This window comes from Hippichthys cyanospilos, chromosome 1, assembly GCF_059441005.1.
Source record: "Hippichthys cyanospilos isolate Australia breed blue-spotted pipefish chromosome 1, RoL_Hcya_1.0, whole genome shotgun sequence".
NCBI lineage: Eukaryota > Metazoa > Chordata > Actinopteri > Syngnathiformes > Syngnathidae > Hippichthys > Hippichthys cyanospilos.
The window spans coordinates 35,548,346-35,569,905 of record NC_142369.1 but is presented as its reverse complement, the minus strand read 5'-3'; the positions used below and the strand labels follow the sequence as shown (position 1 = coordinate 35,569,905).

At 39.9% G+C, this 21,560-nt stretch overlaps 1 protein-coding gene across 2 annotated transcripts in view; it reads left to right on the top strand.

Moving 5' to 3' along the window:
• The window catches only part of stxbp1b (syntaxin binding protein 1b), a 64,427-nt gene extending 45,018 nt beyond the window's left edge, over positions 1 to 19,409 (top strand). Inside the window, exons 14-20 of one of the 2 annotated variants that reach the window (XM_088428440.1) lie at positions 928 to 1,066; positions 3,030 to 3,139; positions 6,508 to 6,609; positions 8,013 to 8,098; positions 12,907 to 13,061; positions 14,147 to 14,266; positions 18,708 to 19,409. In XM_088428440.1, coding sequence (XP_088284566.1) covers positions 928 to 1,066; positions 3,030 to 3,139; positions 6,508 to 6,609; positions 8,013 to 8,098; positions 12,907 to 13,061; positions 14,147 to 14,256 — 702 coding nt within the window. In that variant the 3' untranslated portion in view covers positions 14,257 to 14,266; positions 18,708 to 19,409. Of the gene's footprint in view, positions 1 to 927; positions 1,067 to 3,029; positions 3,140 to 6,507; positions 6,610 to 8,012; positions 8,099 to 12,903; positions 13,062 to 14,146; positions 14,267 to 18,707 lie in introns of both variants that reach the window. The other variant, XM_088428363.1, reaches the window with a different exon arrangement.
• The last annotated feature ends 2,151 nt before the right edge of the window (positions 19,410 to 21,560 follow it).

The following is a 21,560-nucleotide window of genomic DNA, read 5'->3' as shown; positions in this document are numbered from 1 at the left end:
TAAGATGAACAAAAAAGGAAGAGCAAGATACTTTTATATTATGTGGAAAAACTGTTGCCCAAATGAAAAATATTATATGTATAATATAATATTTCTCAGTACATCTATGACAGGACATGAAGATATGAACTTTTTCAAGTGAGCAGCTAAATTATGATATATCATAATAATATCATATATTTATGTTATGTAATTATTAGTACTGTATGGGCAAAACATGAAACATGACAGTTTGTTCATCTGTGAACATGTTGGGAGCATTATTAGTTATGAGTGTAACAAATTATTTGGGACAGTAGAGACCTTTTTTTCTGTTGACTGTTGACTCGATTCGAATTGGACCTCAGCTGGAGCGACAAGAAAAGAGAAAGTGTACAAACTTACATACATACATACATACATACATACATACATACATACATACATACATACATACATACATACATACTGTATGTCTGTGAGTAATATGTGTGCATGAATTAATTCACAGTGTCCATGCATAGTTTTATATTTTATCTCGTTTTGTTTTATTTAATGTTGTTTTATGAACATGCTGAAGTTTATGTTGATTACAGACCATTTGTTTTCTAATCTGTATGAATATTTGTACATGACAAGCTCATTTCATTCACATGCCTGTGCGAGAGAGCGAGGATAGTTGTGGTGTCGTTGTATTAACTAGATTAAAACGATAGCCGCCTTCCTTCCAAATAGATTATATTATATTATTAAATAGAATATATATATATTTTTTGGCATACCTCTACTCTTGATATTTACTATTATATTTGAGTTGATATTCTGAGTTGACCTGGGAGTGGAACCATAACTACATTGTAGCCTACAATGAAAACAAGTTTTGATTGGCTGTTTTAAAAGAAGCAAGCTTGTGTAAAATAACCCGATCTCTTTCTTCATTTCTGAAAGGACCTTGCGATGGGTACCGATGCAGAGGGCGAGAAGATAAAAGATCCCATGAGGCTTATTGTACCGATCTTACTGGATACCAATGTCAGTGTCTCTGACAAGATTCGCATCATTCTGCTTTACATCTTTCTCAAGAATGGTCAGATATCTCTACTCATTGTTGTTTCTTTTTGTATTATAGTCGTACATACATACATACTGTACACACATACATACATACATACATACATACATACATACATACATACATACATACATACATACATACATACATACATACTGTACACACATACATACATACATACGTACGTACGTACGTACGTATGTTTGTATGTATGTATGTATGTATACGTATGTTGGCATCTTAGATTTTTTTTTTTTTCTGGTCCAACAGTCGCCAGTTCCCCCGCCTCCCTTCAGTTATTGTCGGTCTGCCATTTTTTAAAGCCAAACCCAACTGTAATCGTCAGTCTGTTGGTTCTTTGCAGAAACACATTTTTAATGACACAGCACGAATTTTTGCAGGGGAGCCCAGCAGATTTGTTGTGATGTCTTGCTCAGTGGTCACACCATAAAATGCATTGAGTAATGGTGGGAAAGAGTCAATTGTCTCATTATGATTACAGTTATTGAAGAAGATTATTCTTTTATTCCTTTTATAATGCTTTTCAACGCCCATCTCCTCTTGTGGATTCTATGCTGAACCCTGTACAAATTTCCCTGGGAATTTCCTCTTCCTGGTGGATCTCCTCAGCATTTACCCAGTATTTACATCATTATTTACAAAATAATTGACCGATGGCAAAAAAAAAGTAGTGTGCTTGAAGAAAAAGATGAACAAAAGACAATGCAACAATGCAAATTTGATGATGAAAACAACCCCAGAAAAAACACTTCTGAACTGTAAAATTAAATAAAGAATCCATAAAAATATTATTTACACTAACAACACTCCCCCCAAAAATTATGTACCCCTCAAATAATCCACTGACACATACTCCACGTTGTATGTATTGATGGAAAGCACAGCTTCTCTGCTTTCAGAATCCGTTTATCCGATTATCGGTTATGGCCATTTGAAAAATGTGCCATTTGAAAAATGTGTCATTTTCTGTTGGAGACGACAGGTCTGTCTCATCGGGGTTACTATATGATACAAGTTGGCTAATGTTGGCGTGCTAACGCGCTACAATCGAAAATGTGTAGGTAAATGTTTTGGTCTTCCGCTACTTCTACTTCTTCGTCTCCGACTCCTTCTTCTTCTGCCGGCATATTTAAGGAGCTATGACCGCAAATGTCTGGATGAACACAAACCTGATGGAATTTTTAAAAGGTTTTCAGCTGCGAATAATAATGTGAGCTTGTAAATGTTTAAGACTTGGTGTGCGCTAACTATTTTACTGGATATATTAAATATCAATCAAGAATTTCAGTTCTCTCATGGTGTATGGTGAGCCACAAGAGAGGGAGGTGACCGAAAGCCCCCGAATTGTTTTAATTAGCATCTTATACCATATTCGGTGGAGTTCATAAGTGCGCATACTTATTTCTTACAAAGCGCAAAGTGATTCCATATTAAAATCAAAGGAAGCAAGCAACACAGCCGACAAACAGGTATAACAGTTGGTTATTTTGTCAGCAAAAGAGGAATGTCAAACATTTGACGGAATGTTTATCTTGATGATTATGACGGACAAAAAACATTTTTAAGTGTTCTCATCATTCATTAATCTGTCAGTAAAACGGTTGTCCGTGAGTGATGGACCGACAAGACAGTGCCGTACGGTCTGCCAACCTCTGCACACATAGTACATAAAGTCATTAATTCATCATTATAATCTGAGACTTGTTAACCAATTTTAAAAAACTATAACAGAGACTGCTAATTTCTTTGTGAGTTTATTAACAAATTCACAGGAATTAAATTATTATTCCCACCACTGTATATGTTCATCTACTGTATTATAGAAAGTTTGGACCACTGTGACTTCCCATTTTTTTTCTCACCAGCAAATAGACACTACTGTTTGATTCTGAAAGTCTATTTTCTCATATTGTTATGTCGTTTTTATTGACTGTACATGTGTGTGCGTATGTTTCAGGTGTGACTGAAGAAAACTTATGTAAATTGCTTCAGCATGCCAGCATCCCACCAGAGGACAGTGATATAATTTCCAACATGGCACACATGGGTGTGCCTATCATCTCTGAGGTACACTGTGTTATAAAATTCAAACGTATGAACACGTAATCCTTCTGTATTTTCCCTTTACTGCCCTTGTTGAGTACTTTTAAGGTGCAGCAATTTTTCCCGTCTTGGTTTCGGTCTTAAGTATATGGAAGAATTTGTTCAATAAAAAAATGTGGACAGTAGTGCTTTTCTGATTTAAATACATGAGAAATTGCAGGATGCCCCATTAAGATTGAAAGAAAAACTGTTATGATAAAAAAAAAAAATACAATTCAAATGAAGTTGTGTTACATGCAAGTAAAAACAGAAACAAAGAAGCAGAGTGTGCTTGTGCACAGAGAACATTGCTCACTAAGCTCCTGCAGCAGCACAGAGCACTACCACCCCTCCCACTCCCACATTGCATTTTATCTTAACAGGCCAGCCTCAGTCTATATGTTCACCTTGTTTTATCTGCCCAAACACCCCCGCCAACCCAAGTGTATGAAAAGTGTTTATTAAAACCTCCCCTATCTTTCTTTCCCATGCTCAGTGATCTCCTAACAGTAGAAAGGAGATTGACCTCTTCTTGGGTACAAACTTTATTTTTCAATACATAGCAGTGTGCAGTCTGCTTGTGTGCAGAGTGCTGCTCACTAACTAAGCTCTTACCGCAGTAGGAAGCGCTACTGCTACCTGCTACTATTCCACAGCCAGGTTAAAAAAACACACAGCTCTTGAATCTGGATTTTGACTTCCTGACGGCTCCTCTTCAGCACCCTTGAATAGCTCTTACCAAGGAGACTCAGAAGTGTGATCCCATTATAGTTGGCTCCTCTTTTGAAAAATGTTGTCAAACAAGTGGCACTGTCCACGATGTCCATTCTAAGTTGTAGAAGTGTGTCAACCTGAACATCCAGAGCCACCTAAGGGGACTTGTCACAGAGGAGTGTTTTAACTACCTTGGTGACTTTATCCCCAGAGAGAAGTTTCAATGTGACTTCTTTTCCCCTTGAAGCCCTTTGAGACTTCGGTGATTTAGACCTATACAAATAAAATTAGATTTTTATATATATATATATATATATATATATATATATATATATATATATATATATATATATATATATATATATATATATATATATATATATATAGTAATAAAGTAATCTTCATTATTACAAAGTAATAATAATAACTCAAATAATAACTCTAAACTCTCAATGGCATAATTACTCAATGTCAATTTGACCAACCTTCTCAATATTGACCCATATATCAGGCGCACCGGATTATAAGACGCACTATCAGCTTTTAAAAAATATTAAGGCTTTTAGGTGCGCCTTATAGTGCAGAAAATACAGTGGTTGTTTTTATATATATATATATATATATATATATATATATATATATATATATATATATATATATATATATATACACACACACACACACACACACACACACACATTGAACCCTGGATTAATGCGACCCTGGCTTATGTTTTTTTCACGTTACGATGTGGAATACTGAGTTTTTCTTGTCTCCTCTTTAAGGCATTTATCCCGCTTTACGATTAAAATCAACAACTGTCATGACCTATGGGGCTCGTTGTGTTTGTTGTTTTGCCTCCCTCTTGAGGCGTTTTTAGGTCATTGCTCTTATTTTCTGTTGTCGTCAAACTGCCTCCGTTGCAGTGCGTCACTACAATGCTGGTCTGCTATTGGTCGGTATCTCGACTCCCTAAGTTACTGGTCTACTATTGGTCAGTGTGATGAAGTCACGAAGATGCTGGTCTGCTATTGGTCAGCGCACAGGTTCACAAAGATAGCTGCCTAAAAACTTGATCTTGTGTGAGAGTACTTTCAATATCATATTTATTATTCATTTTAGTGCTGAATTCAAACTTGAATTGGTTATCTATGAGTCCCAAGATTGCAAGTGATATTAAAGAGAGAAGTAAGAAGATGATGTATATGGAAACAAAGCTGGAGATGATCAAGAAATACGAAGAAAGCTAAGATAGCCTAGCCTAGGCTACCCTTACTAGGGAATATGGCCATAACAAGTGTCACTAAAAGGTAAATAAATCCTTTATATATTTTTTATTTATGATGTTATTTAATTGTATGCATGTAAATTACCGGTATATAAAAGTAGCACTTACTCTACTACATACAATTTTTAATATGTATATTCAATTTTTATGTTTTTACCTGGGGTTTTACACGCATTGGCTAATTAACATAGGTCTGGATTGCCCGCTATACGGCGAATTTGTATTATGATCCCAACCGCGGAACGAATTAATCTCATAAACCAGGGGCTAGCTGTACAGATAAACACATAGTGCAATATTAGGCAGGAAACGTCCAGTGCAAAGATGTCTTGACAGCAGGCGAAGCCATTGGGCAGAAACCAGAAAGCCAGGTGGTCCATCCAAAAAAAAAAAAGTGCTGCAGGTGGTCGATCAGCGCAGGGTTGGATGGGGCCGTTCAAATTATTTCTCACCATCTAGCTCCCCTCTCCAAACCGGGACAAGGGGGCAGGAAAAAGAAGAGGACAGCTTTAATCAGACAGATCCATTTAGTCAGTGCTTGCACATATAAATGTGTTTTTAGTCGGGATTTAAAGATTTCTACTGAGGTGGCTGCACGAACTTCCATAGGTAGGGCATTCCAGAGTACTCACGCACGAATGGAAAAACTCTTGATTCCGGAGTAATATGATCGAACTTTTTCGTCCTTGTCAAGAGTCTCACTGCTGCATTTTGTACAGACTGCGGACTTTAAATGCAGGACATGGGAAGCCCAGAAAACAAAACGTTACTATAGTCAAGGCATGACATAAGAAATGCACGAATTAATGTTCCAGCATCGCTAGGAGACAGAATAGGGCGGATTTTAGCAATATTGCGAAGGTGAAAAAACGCCGTTCTTATGTCCTCAATTTGTGTTTGAAAAGAGAGAATTGAGGCAAACATCACGCAGAGGTTTTTGGGGAATCCACTTTGGGCAATAGTACAATTTTCCAGGTTCAATTTTTATTCTTAAACAAGTGCTGATGATGAGCAGGGCCAATAATCAATACCTCTGTTTTACTGGGGTTGAGAATTAGAAAATAGTAAGACATCCATTGTTTAATCTCGGCAAGGCAGGTCTCCAGGTTACAGCGCGGCTCTGTTATTTCTAAAGGCATGTATAGTTGGGTATCATCAGTATAGCAATGAAATATATTAGCATGTTTGCGTTTTTCACGTTATTAACGACAATTTGCGTCACTTCTTTAAGATGCCTACTCGATAAACTTACCAGCTTCAGTGGAATGGGGTTTGCAATAACAATCATAATTCTACAGTTGTGACAATGTTACAAATTGAAAGTTAAACAAATTAATATGATTCATTGCAGGCCGCTTCCAAGAAAACCAAAAAGCCTGACCGTAAGGAGCGAATCAGTGAGCATACCTACCAACTCTCAAGATGGACTCCTCTCATTAAGGATCTCATTGAGGTGCATGCATTTAGTGCAATATGAATCTGTTCTTAAAACAGAAGAGTGATATAGAGAACTGTCTTTAATTATGAAAATCCTAGAGGTTGAACGTTCACAAATGAATCGAGTCTTTACTATGAACAATGCAAACAAAAAGCCGCTCATGCTGTGTTTGTCCATAACACATTGTCAAAGTTGCAATGGGTGCCTAAATGTCCTGATTTTTTCCCCCATTTGTGATTGTCTCAGGAAAAATAAAATAAAATTGAGTTTTTCATATATATTTTCTAATTCTACACTTAACTCGCGAAAAATATTTATAGTACATGCATAGATCTCAAAGATTGACAAAGTTACAGCATATACATCTGACATATACATCTTTCGAGGTTCCATAGCAGCCAGTACCCTAGGGCAGGAGTTCTCAAAATTTTGGAGTCAGGGACCCCTTAAGGAAAGCATATTTTCCAAGGACCCCCATTGCAAATGTTTGCAGAAACAAAACAAAACAAAAACATAATCTAAGCCAAATATAAGTGTGCTTCTTTATTCAGCAACATATTTAATTTGACAGCAAATATATTTGTTACAGCTATACTGAAATTTAGAAAATGAAAATTGGAAATTTAATGATAATAATCTAATAATAATCTGCTGCAACATTTAAACCACACAGCTGAACGTAGTCTGTCTGATTTCATCCTGAAAGGTAACATTATAATGTATTTTCAACTTTTATGTACAGCATTTGTGAAATGATGGTTTGGAAGAGGGATCTCCGGCTTATTAGGATACAGCATTACTGGGATGTGTAAGCTTGTTAGTCGGGTAAAAACATGTTAGCACCAATGGGCATCCTCTACAAATACCTCATTTTCTTTCACTTTGACTACAAATTTCACCATCATTATGCTAAGAAATAAAAACAGATCCTAGGAGGGTATTCTTAGAGAAATATTAAACTCGCTGTTTTTGTCCACGCAATTTGTATTTGTCATTTAGGCAAAGCATTATGCGCCGATATGAACTGTTTTTCCAGAGCGGTTCACAACTGCACTACTGCAATTTTCCCGAGGGGGCAGCATATCAAGTCTTGCTCCACATTGGCTTGGGTCGACCCTTCTGATTGTGAATTGTATCGGACATATACTACGTAATTAGAGTGGGTCATTTCATTCTTTTAGAAGTAAGCTTCACTTACTGTGTTACAATCCCTTACTGCATTTTAATGTGTAAAGAATCATAAATAAATCAATGAATTTAATTTATTTGAAAAATGATCATGAAAGTATCAGCCAAGGGAGCAACGAATCCTGATGAATCGTTGCACACAGTGTTTCAGCGGAACAGCCATGATGGTGATGGAAACTTTTGCATGGCTGAGAACAGACAGTCAAGATGCTGACCTTGTATTTCTACAGGATGCCATTGAGGACAAACTTGACATTAGGCAATACCCATACATTTCCCAGAGACAAGCATCAGCCAAAGCCAGTGCTCCATCAAGGTTAGTACTATATCGCAGTATTCCTTCTTTGTATTAGTTGCTTCTATTCTATCAGAACAAATATCTAATACAGGGATCACCAGGCCTTTGAAACTGAGAGCTGCTTCTTTAGTACTGAGTAAAAGGGCTACCAGTTTGATACACACATTATGATGAAACTGTCATATTGTTATTGTTCTAGGTTCATTGTGATATCCTTTTATGTGAAGACAGCAATCATGTTATTGATATTCTCACAATGTTTGAGAAACTGCTATTGTATATAATGTAAATGTATTATATGTATAATCTTCCTAGAAAATCACAATGTTCTATCACTTATAAGCTATTTGCAGAGCAGGGATGCTGGGCAGCCCTATGCAGGTCAAGCAAGCTCGGCCATTTGGCTGTGACAATCCTTGTGTCCTGTGCTTCTGTAGAGTGGTCATTCTCTACCTTTTTTAAAGTGAATTAAAACACACGATAGAAATGGATTTCTGAAACGCAGGTATGGAGCTTGCGTACCTGGGTAGCTTGAGGGGGGCGTGCTATGCTAACTCAGGCTGATATGGTTGGTTGAACTCGGGGTGTACTGTATGTGTTCACTCTGGCCAGTTTAATATTTTGAAATCATTGAATCATTGAGAAAATTGATAGGTGGATGGGTGCTCTAAAACAGACTCTTCTGCGTACTAACAGAGAAGAGGACATCCAACTCCAATTTGCTTCAACTACGAGAAAAGGCAAGTTGCTGACTGGAATGCTCACCATGAGCTCGTGCGTTTGTGATGCGGAGTTTTAAATGGAAAAAAAAATACACGGGCAGAACACAGACTGAAGGAGATTTACTTCCCGGTGATCTGGATCAGAAATCCGCTACATTTAGTGCCCAGTCCGTGTATTCTTTTTTTATAGCTTTTTGTCAAAAACAACATGCCGAGAGACGCTGAAACGCCAGCCGAAAGCGGGCATCGGCAAACGCGTTGTCAATGCAACTTCTCCCCCCTTCTACTTCTCGTTGCTGAAGCAAACTGGCGTTGGATCATGGAAAACCCGAAACACGCAGCAAGATTACACGGAAGCAGACTTTCGACAGCAGACCGCCAAAGCCAAGTCTGTGGCATGGACTGCCCTGAAAGTTCTGCATCTCAAAGTGGAACACACAAAAATTGCTCCCACTGGCTGCCCCCGTCCCGCCAAGTGTCCTCTCCACGATGGAAGCTCCTGAAAAGAACACACAGCTACTGCCGGCAATTGCTTTCGTGCAGATGGTCCTTTTCATCGTGTACTTCTAGCTGGCTTACAGTCACAAAGCACGCTGAGATTGGGAAAGTGTTCGCGCTAACAGCGACTCGTAGTTTTGATAGATTGTGTAACATGTTATTTAGTATTTAGGGTATTCATTTATTTACATTTGTTTTCTGTTTTGAAGGGATGTGTTCTTAGTTAAAGCATTGTGTTATGTGTGAGAAAGAGAGAACGTGGTGTGGCTGAGCGAGACTGACGAGAAAGGGGAAAGGGGAAAAAAAATAAGAGAAATGGAAATCATGGTTTTACCCTTATGGAATCCGAGAAACTTCCACCTTCTCAAGTTTACAGATTTCACAACTTGAATAATGTAAATGAATATATCAGTGTGAAGTTAACAGCTGAAAATAAAGAAAAAGCTTATTAGGCTTCATTCTCATGCAGTGTGTGGCAGCTTCTTTAGTTCATCATCCTGCTTGTCAATCAACTTTTGCGTGACAAGAGGGAGAGTGGAGTGCACCCCACCACCACCACCCCTCCGCCTCACGTCATCAGTCCAATTTCAATAAGCCACCCCCTCCGCTGTCCCTCGGTCTGAACGCAAACGAATGGGCCGATAACCAGGAACCTCCAGCTCGGAACCCTGTGAGTGTTTCGGTGTGAGAGGGGCTTATTTAGTAGAGCCTCCTTTTGCCGCAATAACAGCCTCTAAACGCTTCCTATGCCTTCTGTTGGAAGGCACGCCTTTTGGCGTCTTTCCGCGTGTTCGTCCAATTCCAGGTTCTGGATTCCAGAGGCCTGAAATATGACAAACACTTCGAAGTTTTTAATGGCAGAGTATTTTGGGCACAAATGTGATGCAGGCAAAGGCTGTGATTGAGCAGTTTGAGCAAAGCACATTCAAAGCAAGTTCTTTTATACTCTTAGCAGGGAGGTTCCAAAACCTAACGAAACAAAACTTATCAAAACCAAACTTAGCAACTGCTTGGGTATTTTTCCACGTGGACATAAATCAGAGCAAAACTGGATGTAGCTGGTTTGAACCGAGCACACTCTGTTACTAAGCCAGGAGTTATAAAGCAGCACACAAGCATGGCTAAATATGTTATGATTAGGTCTTCAATACATGTTATGATGCAGTCTTCCAATGAGGGTCTGGACTCTGGATTCTGACTGATGGTATTTTTTTTTTTACAAAACATCTCCTGTTCAGTCTAGTTTCATAGTTTCCGAGCATGGACTGCCCGCTTTAAATCACGCCACAGATTTTCAGTAATATCCAAGTCTGGGGACTGAGATGGCCATTCCAGAACGTTGTATTTGTTCATCTGCATGAATGCCTTAGTAGATTATGACCAGTATTTTGTGTTTTTATTATGTTGAAGTATCCAACCCTGGCGTAACTTCAACTTTGTCACTGCACTTAGGAGAAGTATAACCATATGGATACAATATGACACGAAAAGAACAGAATATGGAGTTATGATCGTTATGATAGACATTATCATAACTATAATAACTATAATAAAAGTCAATTTCATTTTAAATTTATTTCTACTAAATATATATATTTTATGTATATATGTTTTAGGTTATATTAGATTATAGTTTAGGTTATATTAGGCCAACAGAGCCTAATATAGTGAAGGGCTTGCTGGCCCTGACGGCCATATGTGCAAAATATATATATATATATATATATATATATATATATATATATATATATATATATATATATATATATATATATATATATATATATATAGTGTGATGGAAAATTAGTATTTAGCCTATATTAGTTTAACATTATGTTATTCACTGATGATCTGAAATTGTTTTAACAAAGACCTTTTCACTAAACCATGCCTGAGAAATATTTGTGCAGCTAGGGTAAGCTGAGGTTAGTGAGTTCAAGACACCCGCTTTCCCTCTTTATGATTTTTGCCTCCTTTCGGGTTGTAAATTTATTCCATTCCAAATACTGATAAGCATTGTTTCTCTGTGTGTTCAGGATTGGTTTTCGTCTTGTAGGCGTTCACTCCCTTGTGAGTGAATAAGAATCTTCATTATTGCGTGTCCTTTCACACTTTAGTAGAGAACACCCATTCTCTTAAGACTCGTGTCTTTGAAGCTTCAAATAAAGGAAACCTAAACACAAGACAATTTGATTTCCAGATTTTTATCTTTTCCAATAAAATTCGATATATGCAGTGGCTCCCCGTGTTACGAGATTAATCCGTCCCGCAGTTGGGCTCGTAAAGCGAATACACAGTATGGCTGGCAATCCAAACCTACTGTATGTTAAATAGCTAATGCATTTAGAACCCCAGGTAAAAACATCAAATTGTACATACATATTAAAAATTGGTACCAAAATAGTATAGTAAGTGCTACGTATATATAATATACATGTATATAATCAGAAAACATCAAAGATTAATTTTTATTTGAGTGGCGCTTGTTATGCCCGTATTTCTTGGGATAGCTTCTAGGCTAGCTTCATATTTCTTGATTATCTTCTGCTTCGTTTCCATATAATCATCTTCTTACTACTCTCTAAAGGATTTATTTTTATTTGAGTGGCGCTTATTATGCCCGTATTTCTTAGTAAGGGTAGCTTTTAGGCTAGCTTCGTATTTCTTGATTATCTCCAGCTTCGTTTCCATATAATCATCTTCTTACTACTCTCTTTAACATCACTAGTAATCCTGGGACCCATGGCTAACCATTTCAAGTTTTAATTAAATAGTAAAAAGGACTTAAAATACGGTTTTGTAACCACTCACTGGAGAGCAAAGCTCTACCATTCCGCCATTTTGAAACAACTGGCCGACCAATAGCTGACGAGCATCTTCGCGAGGAATCAATCGTAGACCAGCATTGTAGTGACATGTTGCATGGAGGCAGTTTGACGGCAACTGAAAATAAGTGCAACTACCTAAAAATGCTTGCAGATGGAGACAAAACAACACAAATACAGCCATCCTTTGCTACTTTGCACCATGCCTAATCGCGCCCTCAGTGTATCATGTTTGTTTTTGTTTTGTTTTGTTTTTATTTTGGGGGGGGGCTATATTGCTGTGAAGGTTACAGACAACTTCATCATTTGGAAATAGGAACACTGAAGTTAATCTGTTGGCACTTGATTTTAGAACATTTTGGAACTTGCATGTTTGTGGTTTGGTTCTATCGCTGAGCGGTCCCCAACCTTTTTATCACCATGGACCGGTCAAGATTTGGGATTTATATTGCAGACCGGGCAGGGTGTGGTGGGGGCTGACTGCTCTCAAAATCACTTCATCCTTCTCACGATGTATGTTCTCACTATGTAATATCAACAGCGGCCAGAAGCGGCACTAAAAACCAAAGCTCAAGTCAAACAAAACAAAACAGTTAAACTAAATCAGTTCCAAAACATTATTTCGGGTGCGACCTACGCAGCCTGTTATCAGTTGATCCACGGGCCAGTACCGGGCTGTGGACCGTTGGATGGGAACTGCTGCTCTAGCTGATGTAATGCCTGCAACACACTGTCAAAGTCAAAAGAAATATTTCATGTTTTTTCTCTTTTTATTTAGTAGTGCTCGCTATGGAAACTGGCACAAAAACCGGGGCCCCACAGAGGTGAAGACTGGGCCAAGGGTTATTGTCTTCATTATTGGAGGCATGACTTACAGTGAGATGCGCTGTGTGTACGAGGTCACCCAGGCCAATGGCAAATGGGAAGCACTAATTGGTACGTTCCAAGATACTGAAAGACCTGCATTGCTTTTTACCCACACTCATTACATTTTGTTATGATGGTCAGAGTTTTTACCTGTGAAAGAGTTTTGTTGAGAAAACATGTTAAAGATTTCAAACACTGAAGATGATTTTTTCCAGAAATATATGATTTGAATCTTATAAAATATTTTTTAAATGACGTTCATATCAAAGTCAATAACATACCTGTATATAAACAAAATAACTAAAGAAATTCAGGTTCTCATTCCATACAAAAGAACAAATAGTGAGACAAATCCCCACGAGTAGCCGTATCTCTGTAAATTGTCTATTTTTATGGCAACAGATTAACCAATTCAATTTAAGTGTACTTGAACGCATTTTCTGCACTATAACGCACACTCAAAAGCCTGTTTTTTTTGTTTGTTTGTTTTAAAAGCTGACGGTGCGCCTTATAATGTGGTGCGCCTTATATATGGATCAAATCATGTGCTGACTGCATAAACTATAGTTTATGCCTAAAAAATCCAGTTCAAACCGACCTGGCCCGAGGGTATTTAAGTCGTCACGACCCAGCACGAATAATTAACTTGATTTGCAGGCCCAATATGATTTTTTTTTATAACAAATATTTCTGAGTATAATATCCATACAACACTTATATTGTATGAATAAAGTTATATTTTATTAATAAAGTTTGATGACTTTGCCTTTTTTTTTAATACATTCCCTTTAGTAAAGCACCATCTAGTGGCTGCACAACGTAACTCTATCTAGTGGATGCATAATGCAACCCCAGACAGTACTATGGTTTCAACTCTATGTGTGCCTTATAATCTGGTGCGCCTTATATACGGCATTTTTTAGTAACTTGGCCATTCATTGATGGTGTGCCTTATAATCTGGTGTGCCTTATAGTGCGGAAAATACAGTATGTCAATTTTGTATGCTTTGTGATCACAAAGCAAAAGCAGGACATGCCTGCCTTTTTAATGTGCCTGTTGTTTCTTTATAAAATTGTTCAATTTATTAGTTTTGACCATATTTTGGAATCAACACTCCCAATTGATTTTAAGCAAAGGACTTTGTCTTCTGAAGGTTCCACTCACATCCTGACACCTCCCAAATACTTGAAGGAACTACAGCACTCTGATTTCCTGGACCCTGATGCACCACCTGAGACCACTGAGGAGCAGTCAGCACAGTGATATGCGCAAGGTTGTGTTCTGTTTCACTCACATTTCTCCATGCACTGCACATACCTTACTGTATTTAATTAAAAGTAATAGCATTTTCTGTACAAGAATCACTTCATATTATGTTGTTATAGACGTGAAAGTGGTTGCTCTAAAATTGGACAAAAGGGGAATTTTCCTCTGAGTCCCCAGACTATGCTTCAGCAGAGGCATGTCACTGGAATTGAGGAGGTGTCTGACCAAGTTGAGGTTCACAGCGCCCCATTTCCACTGTATAGAGTTAATGGTGCCGCCCCCCCCCCCCCCGCCCCCCCCGAGATGCTGGATGGTGGACCAGGATTTCTTTGAAGCATCCAGAAGTCATTTTCCATGCCCTCATATGGAACTCCTCCCACAACAGAGTTTTTGCCTCAGCAACCACTGCACTCTGCTTGCCTTTACTTGTCAGCTGCCTCCGAGGTCCTATAGTCCAAAAATGCCTGAACCTTCTTCAGCTTGACGCCATCTCTTACTGCTGGTTTCCACAAGGGGATTGCCACCGTGACGGGCACAGACCACCTTATGGCCACAACTCCAACCAACCGCATTGACAATGGAGGCATGGAACATGGTCCACTTAGACTCAATTACACTGCCTCCCCCCTGTACCTGATAATCGGCTGCCGAGGTCCCACCTTGCCTCACCTGCCGCCCAGCTCACTATGCACCCAACTCCTGTGGCCTTCCACAGGTGGCAAGCCCATGCAGAGGGGGACCACTGTTGTCCTTTTGGGCTGAGCCCCATGCATTTAGACCTGGTCACCAGGTGCTCGCCATCGAGCCTCACCTTTAGGCTGGGATCCGGGGGGAACCCCGGTATCCCGTGTCCGGGCAAGGGAAAACTGAAACCATTTCTATTATCCTTATTTATGGGTATATGAGCCATGCTTAGTCTGGTTCCTCACCTAAGACCTGTTTGCCATGGTGTCAGAGAAATCCCTAAAAGGAGACTAGGACAAGCTTAGCTGCTAAGCAGCAAAAAGAGTAACTCAGACCAGCCAAGATTGACTTTTCTCTGCCATGGCACAGGGAAAAAGCTTGGCGAACAAACTCATGCGTTGCCGGCACTAATTCATCGGTCAAGCGTCCCTGCCTGGTTTTTATTCAGTTAGCAAAGCATTGCACATTACACATTACAAGACATAACAAAAAGAGCCAGTCGGTCGCCACCAACAGCTGGGCCAAGGTCCCAGCTCACACTTTCCTGCATCAACAGCTTTATCTAAGGACTGGGGCAAGATGAGCTAGGACTGCATAAATGGATAGCAATGCACACTATTCTTGACAAGAAATAAGCACATAATGATAACAACCTAATATATGATTCCCTTCACACATGGGTGACCTATGGTAGGTGCATAAAGCTCCAGACGTCTTAGTTCCAAGGATTATTCACCACAGTAAGGTGACAGCTCCAAATATTATTTAATAATTACGCTAGAGTTATCTTGAGAGGCCCTATTTTGTACGAATCATTTGACTGGTTCACATGAATATTTAGACAGTATTTTAATTGGCTATTTAATCAAGTGTTATCTCCTTACCATGTGATCCCTCTGTATTTGGAACACACTCTCCGGTCCCACCCTGCTTCTTAAAAAGGGGGACCACCACTCTAGTCTGCCAATCCAGAGATGCTTTCCCTGATGTCCACACAAAGTTGCAGAGGCGTGTTAGCTCGGACAGCCCTACAACATCCAGAGCCTTTAGAAACTCCGGGTGGATCTGATCCATCCCTGGGCATTTTCCACCAAGTAGTCTTTTGACCAGTTCAGTGACTTCAGCCCCAGAGATGAAGAGCCAACCTCAGAGCCTTCAGACTCTGCTTTCTCAGAAGAAGACATGTCAGTGGAATTGAGGAGGTCTTCAAAGTATTCTGCCCACCGGTTGTCCCAAGTTGAGGTCAGCAGCGCCTCATCCCCTCCGTACACACTGTTGATGGTGCATTGCTTTCCTTGCCTGAGACGGCGGTTGGTGTACCAGAATTTCCTCAAAGCCATCCGGAAGTCGTTTTCCATTGCCTCACCGAACACTTTCCACACAATGCTCCATTTGATTGGAATACTTTGCTAGATTTAATTAGTTCTACTAACTCCGATTGACTTGCAACCAAGCATTTCCAAGAGCCGCATTTCAAGCTCCCCACAGCAGGTCACATCACATGGGCAGAAAACAAAACAGAAGTTTTGTGTGTGTGCGTGTGTGTGTGCGTGTGTGTGTTTGTTTCTGTGGATGTGTGTGCATTGGAGCACACTTCAACTGATAGTCTCGATTCCATGGAGAAAGCCTTGTCCATATCAGTCATGGCCACTTGGTGGGGGGCGGAGAGGGAATTGTGACATATAGCAGAATTCCTCCTCCAGGGTTAAAGCCAAGATAACAGATGTTTTGAGAATAGGCTGATAAACGGTCTGGTCAACCTTAAGTTTTTAGCATGTGACTCCCAATGGTGCATCGACTAGACAATTTAGAAGTCAATTCTATGAGGTAACCTTTTTGCATGAAAATTCTGAATTTGCGTCCGACTTGCGATTGAGTTCTCTCGTCGTATGTGTCTGTCTGAGTGATGATCGCTCATCCCCCATCTTCCATAAAGACTGGCATCTTATTTTCAAATCTACTAACCCACCATTTCCAGTAAGGAGGCTCTCTGTTATCGTTATTCCAATCATGTAGATGTCCTCCACATCTTCTATAGACAAGATCAATAGGCACATTAGTAGTTTAAAAAAGGCTAATACACAAATCCAGTCCCTGGTTAAGTATTTTTTTTTATAATTAACTCAGAATCTAAATAAAAAAACAATTCCAACCCTTCTAAAAAATAAAAGCCATTATGAGATTAGGTGCAATTTAACATGATGATCCTCAATCACTTCCTTGAGTCATTCACTAACTTTGTTCATTCACTTGAAATGGCCACACATTTTATTCATTTTCAACCAATTTTTAAATTAGGAATTGAACATTTTTGGAAAGACGACTCAAGAAAACTCAAATTACCAAAACTGTCATAACTTGATTCTAAATACAGTGGGCCCCCGTGTTACGAACTTAATCCGTTCAGCGGCTACGCTCGTAACTCGAACTGCTCGTATGACGGGTAATCCAAACCTATGTTAATTAGTGAATGCGTGCAACGCGTGCAAAAACCTTAGGTAAAAACATCACGACTTTATACACATATTAAAAATGAGTAACATAATCTACTGTACAGTTAAATTAAATAACATATACAAAGGAAAAATGACATTTACCTTTGGGGCAACGTGACTTGAGCTGGGTGGAGGCGGAGGGGAGCAGAGACCAACCCGCAGAATTTATTTATTTATTTTCTTAAACGGGAACTTTTCTCAAACGAGAACATATCACCGGCGATTTCCTTCTCTTTAATCCATAATAGAAGAAGCCTCTCCATTTTGTTGTCCACCGAGGTCCGTCCCCCGGCTAGGAAAGTCTTGCCCTTAGAAGATTGCCGAGCGGTTATGGCCATACTCACGAGCAAGGTTAACTATGCGTGCGCCTCCTTCGTAATTTTTTATTATCTCCTGCTTGGCTTCTATTGTCATCATCCTCTTACTTCTTCCTTTACCGCCACTTGCATTTTTAGAAGCCATGTCTAACAGATAAAGTTTGCAAAGTCTTCACAACATTCCTTCCTTACGTTTTTCACTCATTTTCTCTCCTTCCTTCCTTCCCGATCAGCTGTGCCATCAAGCTAGATATAGGCGTTCGGCCAATAGCATATCAGCATTTCTATGATTGACGTGACGCCGGCCAATAGCATCTCCGTGAGTGAGACCGGGACTATGACCTTAATCGACCAATAGCATATCGGCACTGACTCTGTGACTGACACCGTGACTGAGACAGAGACTGTGACATTCTAAGAGCAATAGCGTTCGTCGTTACCGTGACAAGTGTGAACATTAGATTTCATTGATGTAGCAAAGCGAAAATAAATGTACAAACACATTGACCGGCATGTTGGATTGTTGGTAAAACGAAAGGTTTGTGCGTAAGTGGGGGATAAAAAAACTCCACGGTCCACGCTCGTAAGTCGAAATGTTCGTAAAAGAGGGAGTTCGTAAACGGGGGGCCGACTGTATTTGAGCTCCCCTGACAAAACAAACGTGATCTTCAATTAAGGATGTTTGCACAACGCTATTGTTGCAAGAGTAGTAAAGTGAAGGTAAGGGTGGTATTGGAGTAGTTTCTCAAAGACTACAGAGAACTTTAAATATCTTAACTTTCTTCTTTTTAACAAATAACAATGCAGTAGTTGGACAATGGCTATTAGAGATGCTATTAGACAGATGAATATTAGCAAATGCTTGGGAGTTTTTATTGAGTGCTTCATTACGAGCATGAAAATACTTGGACCTTGTTGCACTTGCAGTTGATGTTTCTGTGTTGTCTTTCAGGCATAACAGAAACGATGACCCTTATCTCATTTTAAAAACTTCAAGAAGACTTGAGGAACAAAGAAAACAGACGAGAATTTCGAGTTGCGCCAATAACACCCAAATGGATGTTTTGCCCACCTCCGTACATCTCCACCCAATGATTTTACCATTACATTATTTATACTCTTATATTTCAGATAAGGCATGTGTGACTTCTTTGTTTGTCAATACACATACTTTGTAAACTGTGTTTGGTCAATATTAATTAAGACTATTTAGATTCCTTTTCATTGTTTGTGATGTTGATTTTTGTATGTGAAATAGTTTAGATCTAGGATTAAGTTTCAATTACATACAATTTTTTGTCTTGTCATTGTTTTATGCAAACTTATGTACTTTGCTATGTTGGGAAAAACTAGTAGAGTTGTTTAGATCTTCAAAAGGTAGGCACTCTTTTTGTAAATGATACCGATCTTAACAGAAAACATCTTTATTTGACGTCTTGACGTCTTCTGGAAAAATTGCATGTTGACTTGAAAATTCTAATTTGGCATATTTATTGTGAACGTACCGTATTTTTTCATAGGTACTGCGCCACTCTTCACTGACTTGTTTGTTCATCCTGGAAGTGTGGGTCGGGCTTTGGTTAAGTGATACAGTATGCTTGGTTTTCTGTTTGTTTATTTCCTAAAATTAAATTTTAATTATATTGCTCTAGTGCTTCTGACTGCTGTCTCAGTTGTGTTCATTCTTATTTCTAATTACAAAAGTATTTCATGAATAATTGAGTTGAGGATTAAAAAAATCTGTCATGAAATGAAAGTTTTATGAAACACCGTGTGTATATTAATACACACATACACACACTCATGTGTATATTAAATGTGACAGTATGGAATTATTTTAGCTGAATTGTGTTAAATTAATGAAAATTATGCTTCATCAACCTCTTGATTCTAAATGGAATGAGAATTAGAAACATTTCATTATCATTACTCCTGCACAAGTACAAGGCAACGAGATGAAACTATAGCTCCAGAGCTCAAAAGGAAAAATATACAAGTTCATCAGAAATAATAGGGATTCAATTAGAGCAAGCTTATAAGAGCCTATGGAAACTTTCTGTCCGAAAGGTTATGGTGTCAGACATTTTTGCTCCTTCTTGGCTCCTGGTTACATAGTCGACGATAGGCAAGCGTGGATGCTATTATCTGTCAGGCAACACCTGCTCAAACAAAATTTTCTTCCTCCTGAAGTCGACGATCAGCTCCTTAGTCTTGGTGGTGTTCAGGACCAGGTTGTTTTCTGTGCACCACTCAGACGGGTGCTCCACCTCGTTTCGGTATGCAGACTCATCCTCCCGAGATGAGCCCCACCACAGTTGTGACATCAGCAAATTTGATGATGGTGTTGCTGGAGTGGAATGAGGTGCAATCGTGGATGTAAAGAGTGTAGAGTCGCGGGCTCAGCACACAGCCCTGAGGGGAGCTAATGCTGAGGCTTGAGGAGATGTGATGGCCTACCCTTACCGTCCGAGGACGGTCAGACAGGAAGTCCTTTATCCACAGACAGATGGAGTGAGACATTCCCAGGTCTGCTAATTTTATCACCAGCCTTTCAGGAAAGATAGTGTTGAATGTGAACTAAAGTCCACAAAAAGCAGCCGCGCGTAGCTCCCCTGCTGCTCCAGATGGCACAGGGCAGATTGGAGAGCTGTGGCAATGGCATCCTTGGTGGACCTGTTTGTTCTGTAGGCGAACTGAAGAGGGTCAAAGCTGGGTGGGAGTGTTGAAACTATGTTTCCGTACCAGTTTCTCCAAGCACTTGGCAGGGATAGGTGTGACTGCAACTGATCGGTAGTCATTCAGGCAGCTGATGGTTTCCTTCTTTGGGATCGGGATGATGGTAGAGGTCTTCAGCCAAGGTGAAACGACAGCCTGAGAGAGGGACTGGTTAAAGATCTTAGTGAAGACCCCGGCCAACTGGCCCGCGCATTCCCTCAGCACCTGTCCTGAGACACCATCAGGACCCGTAGCTTTCCTTGGGTTCACGGCTCTGTGTCCTCCTCCCCTTGTGCTCCTCCAGTACGAGAACATGGCTGCTGTGGGCTGTTGGATGTGGTGTAACGCCGTTTGGTGGCTCCACCTCAAAACTGGCGAAGAAGTGGTTCAGCTCTTCCGCCAGAGAGGCATCACCATCGGCAGCAGGGAAGTTGCTGGGTCTGTAGTTGGTCATGTGCTGGACCCCCTGCCACACCCGCCTGGTGTCATTACTCTGCAGGTAGTCCTCAATCTTTCTGCTGTAGGCAGCCTTGGCCTCCCTGATGCCTCTCCTCAAGTCAGCCTTGGCGGCACTGTGCTCCTCTGTGTTCCTCTTTCTGAGAAGGCACTGGACCTTTTTTTTATCATCCAGGGCTTTGTATTGGGAAATCACCTGTTACTCACCTTGTCCACAGTGACTGTCTATGCAGTCCTTGATGTATGCCAGGACTGCCGCTGAGTACTGCTCCAAGTCCTGATGTTCAAAGACCGTCCAGTCCCTTGATTCTAAGCAGTCCTGCAGCCGTTTTAGAGCACCTTCAGGCCAGGTTTTAATTGTGATGGGAGCTCTCCTCCTCAGGGGAGTGTATGGTGGAATCAAATACACACGTGTGTGGTCTGACTGTCCCAGATGTGGTAGTGGCCTAGCCCTAAACCCCTGCTTTATATTGGAGTAGACCTTGTCCAGTATATTTGCACCCCTGGTGGTACATGTAACGTGTTGATATAATTTAGGGAGCACCTTCTTAAGGTTGGTCTGATTAAAGTCCCCCGCAATGATGTGGACAGCCTCAGGATACGTGCTCTGTTGGCTGCTAATGCTGTCATATAA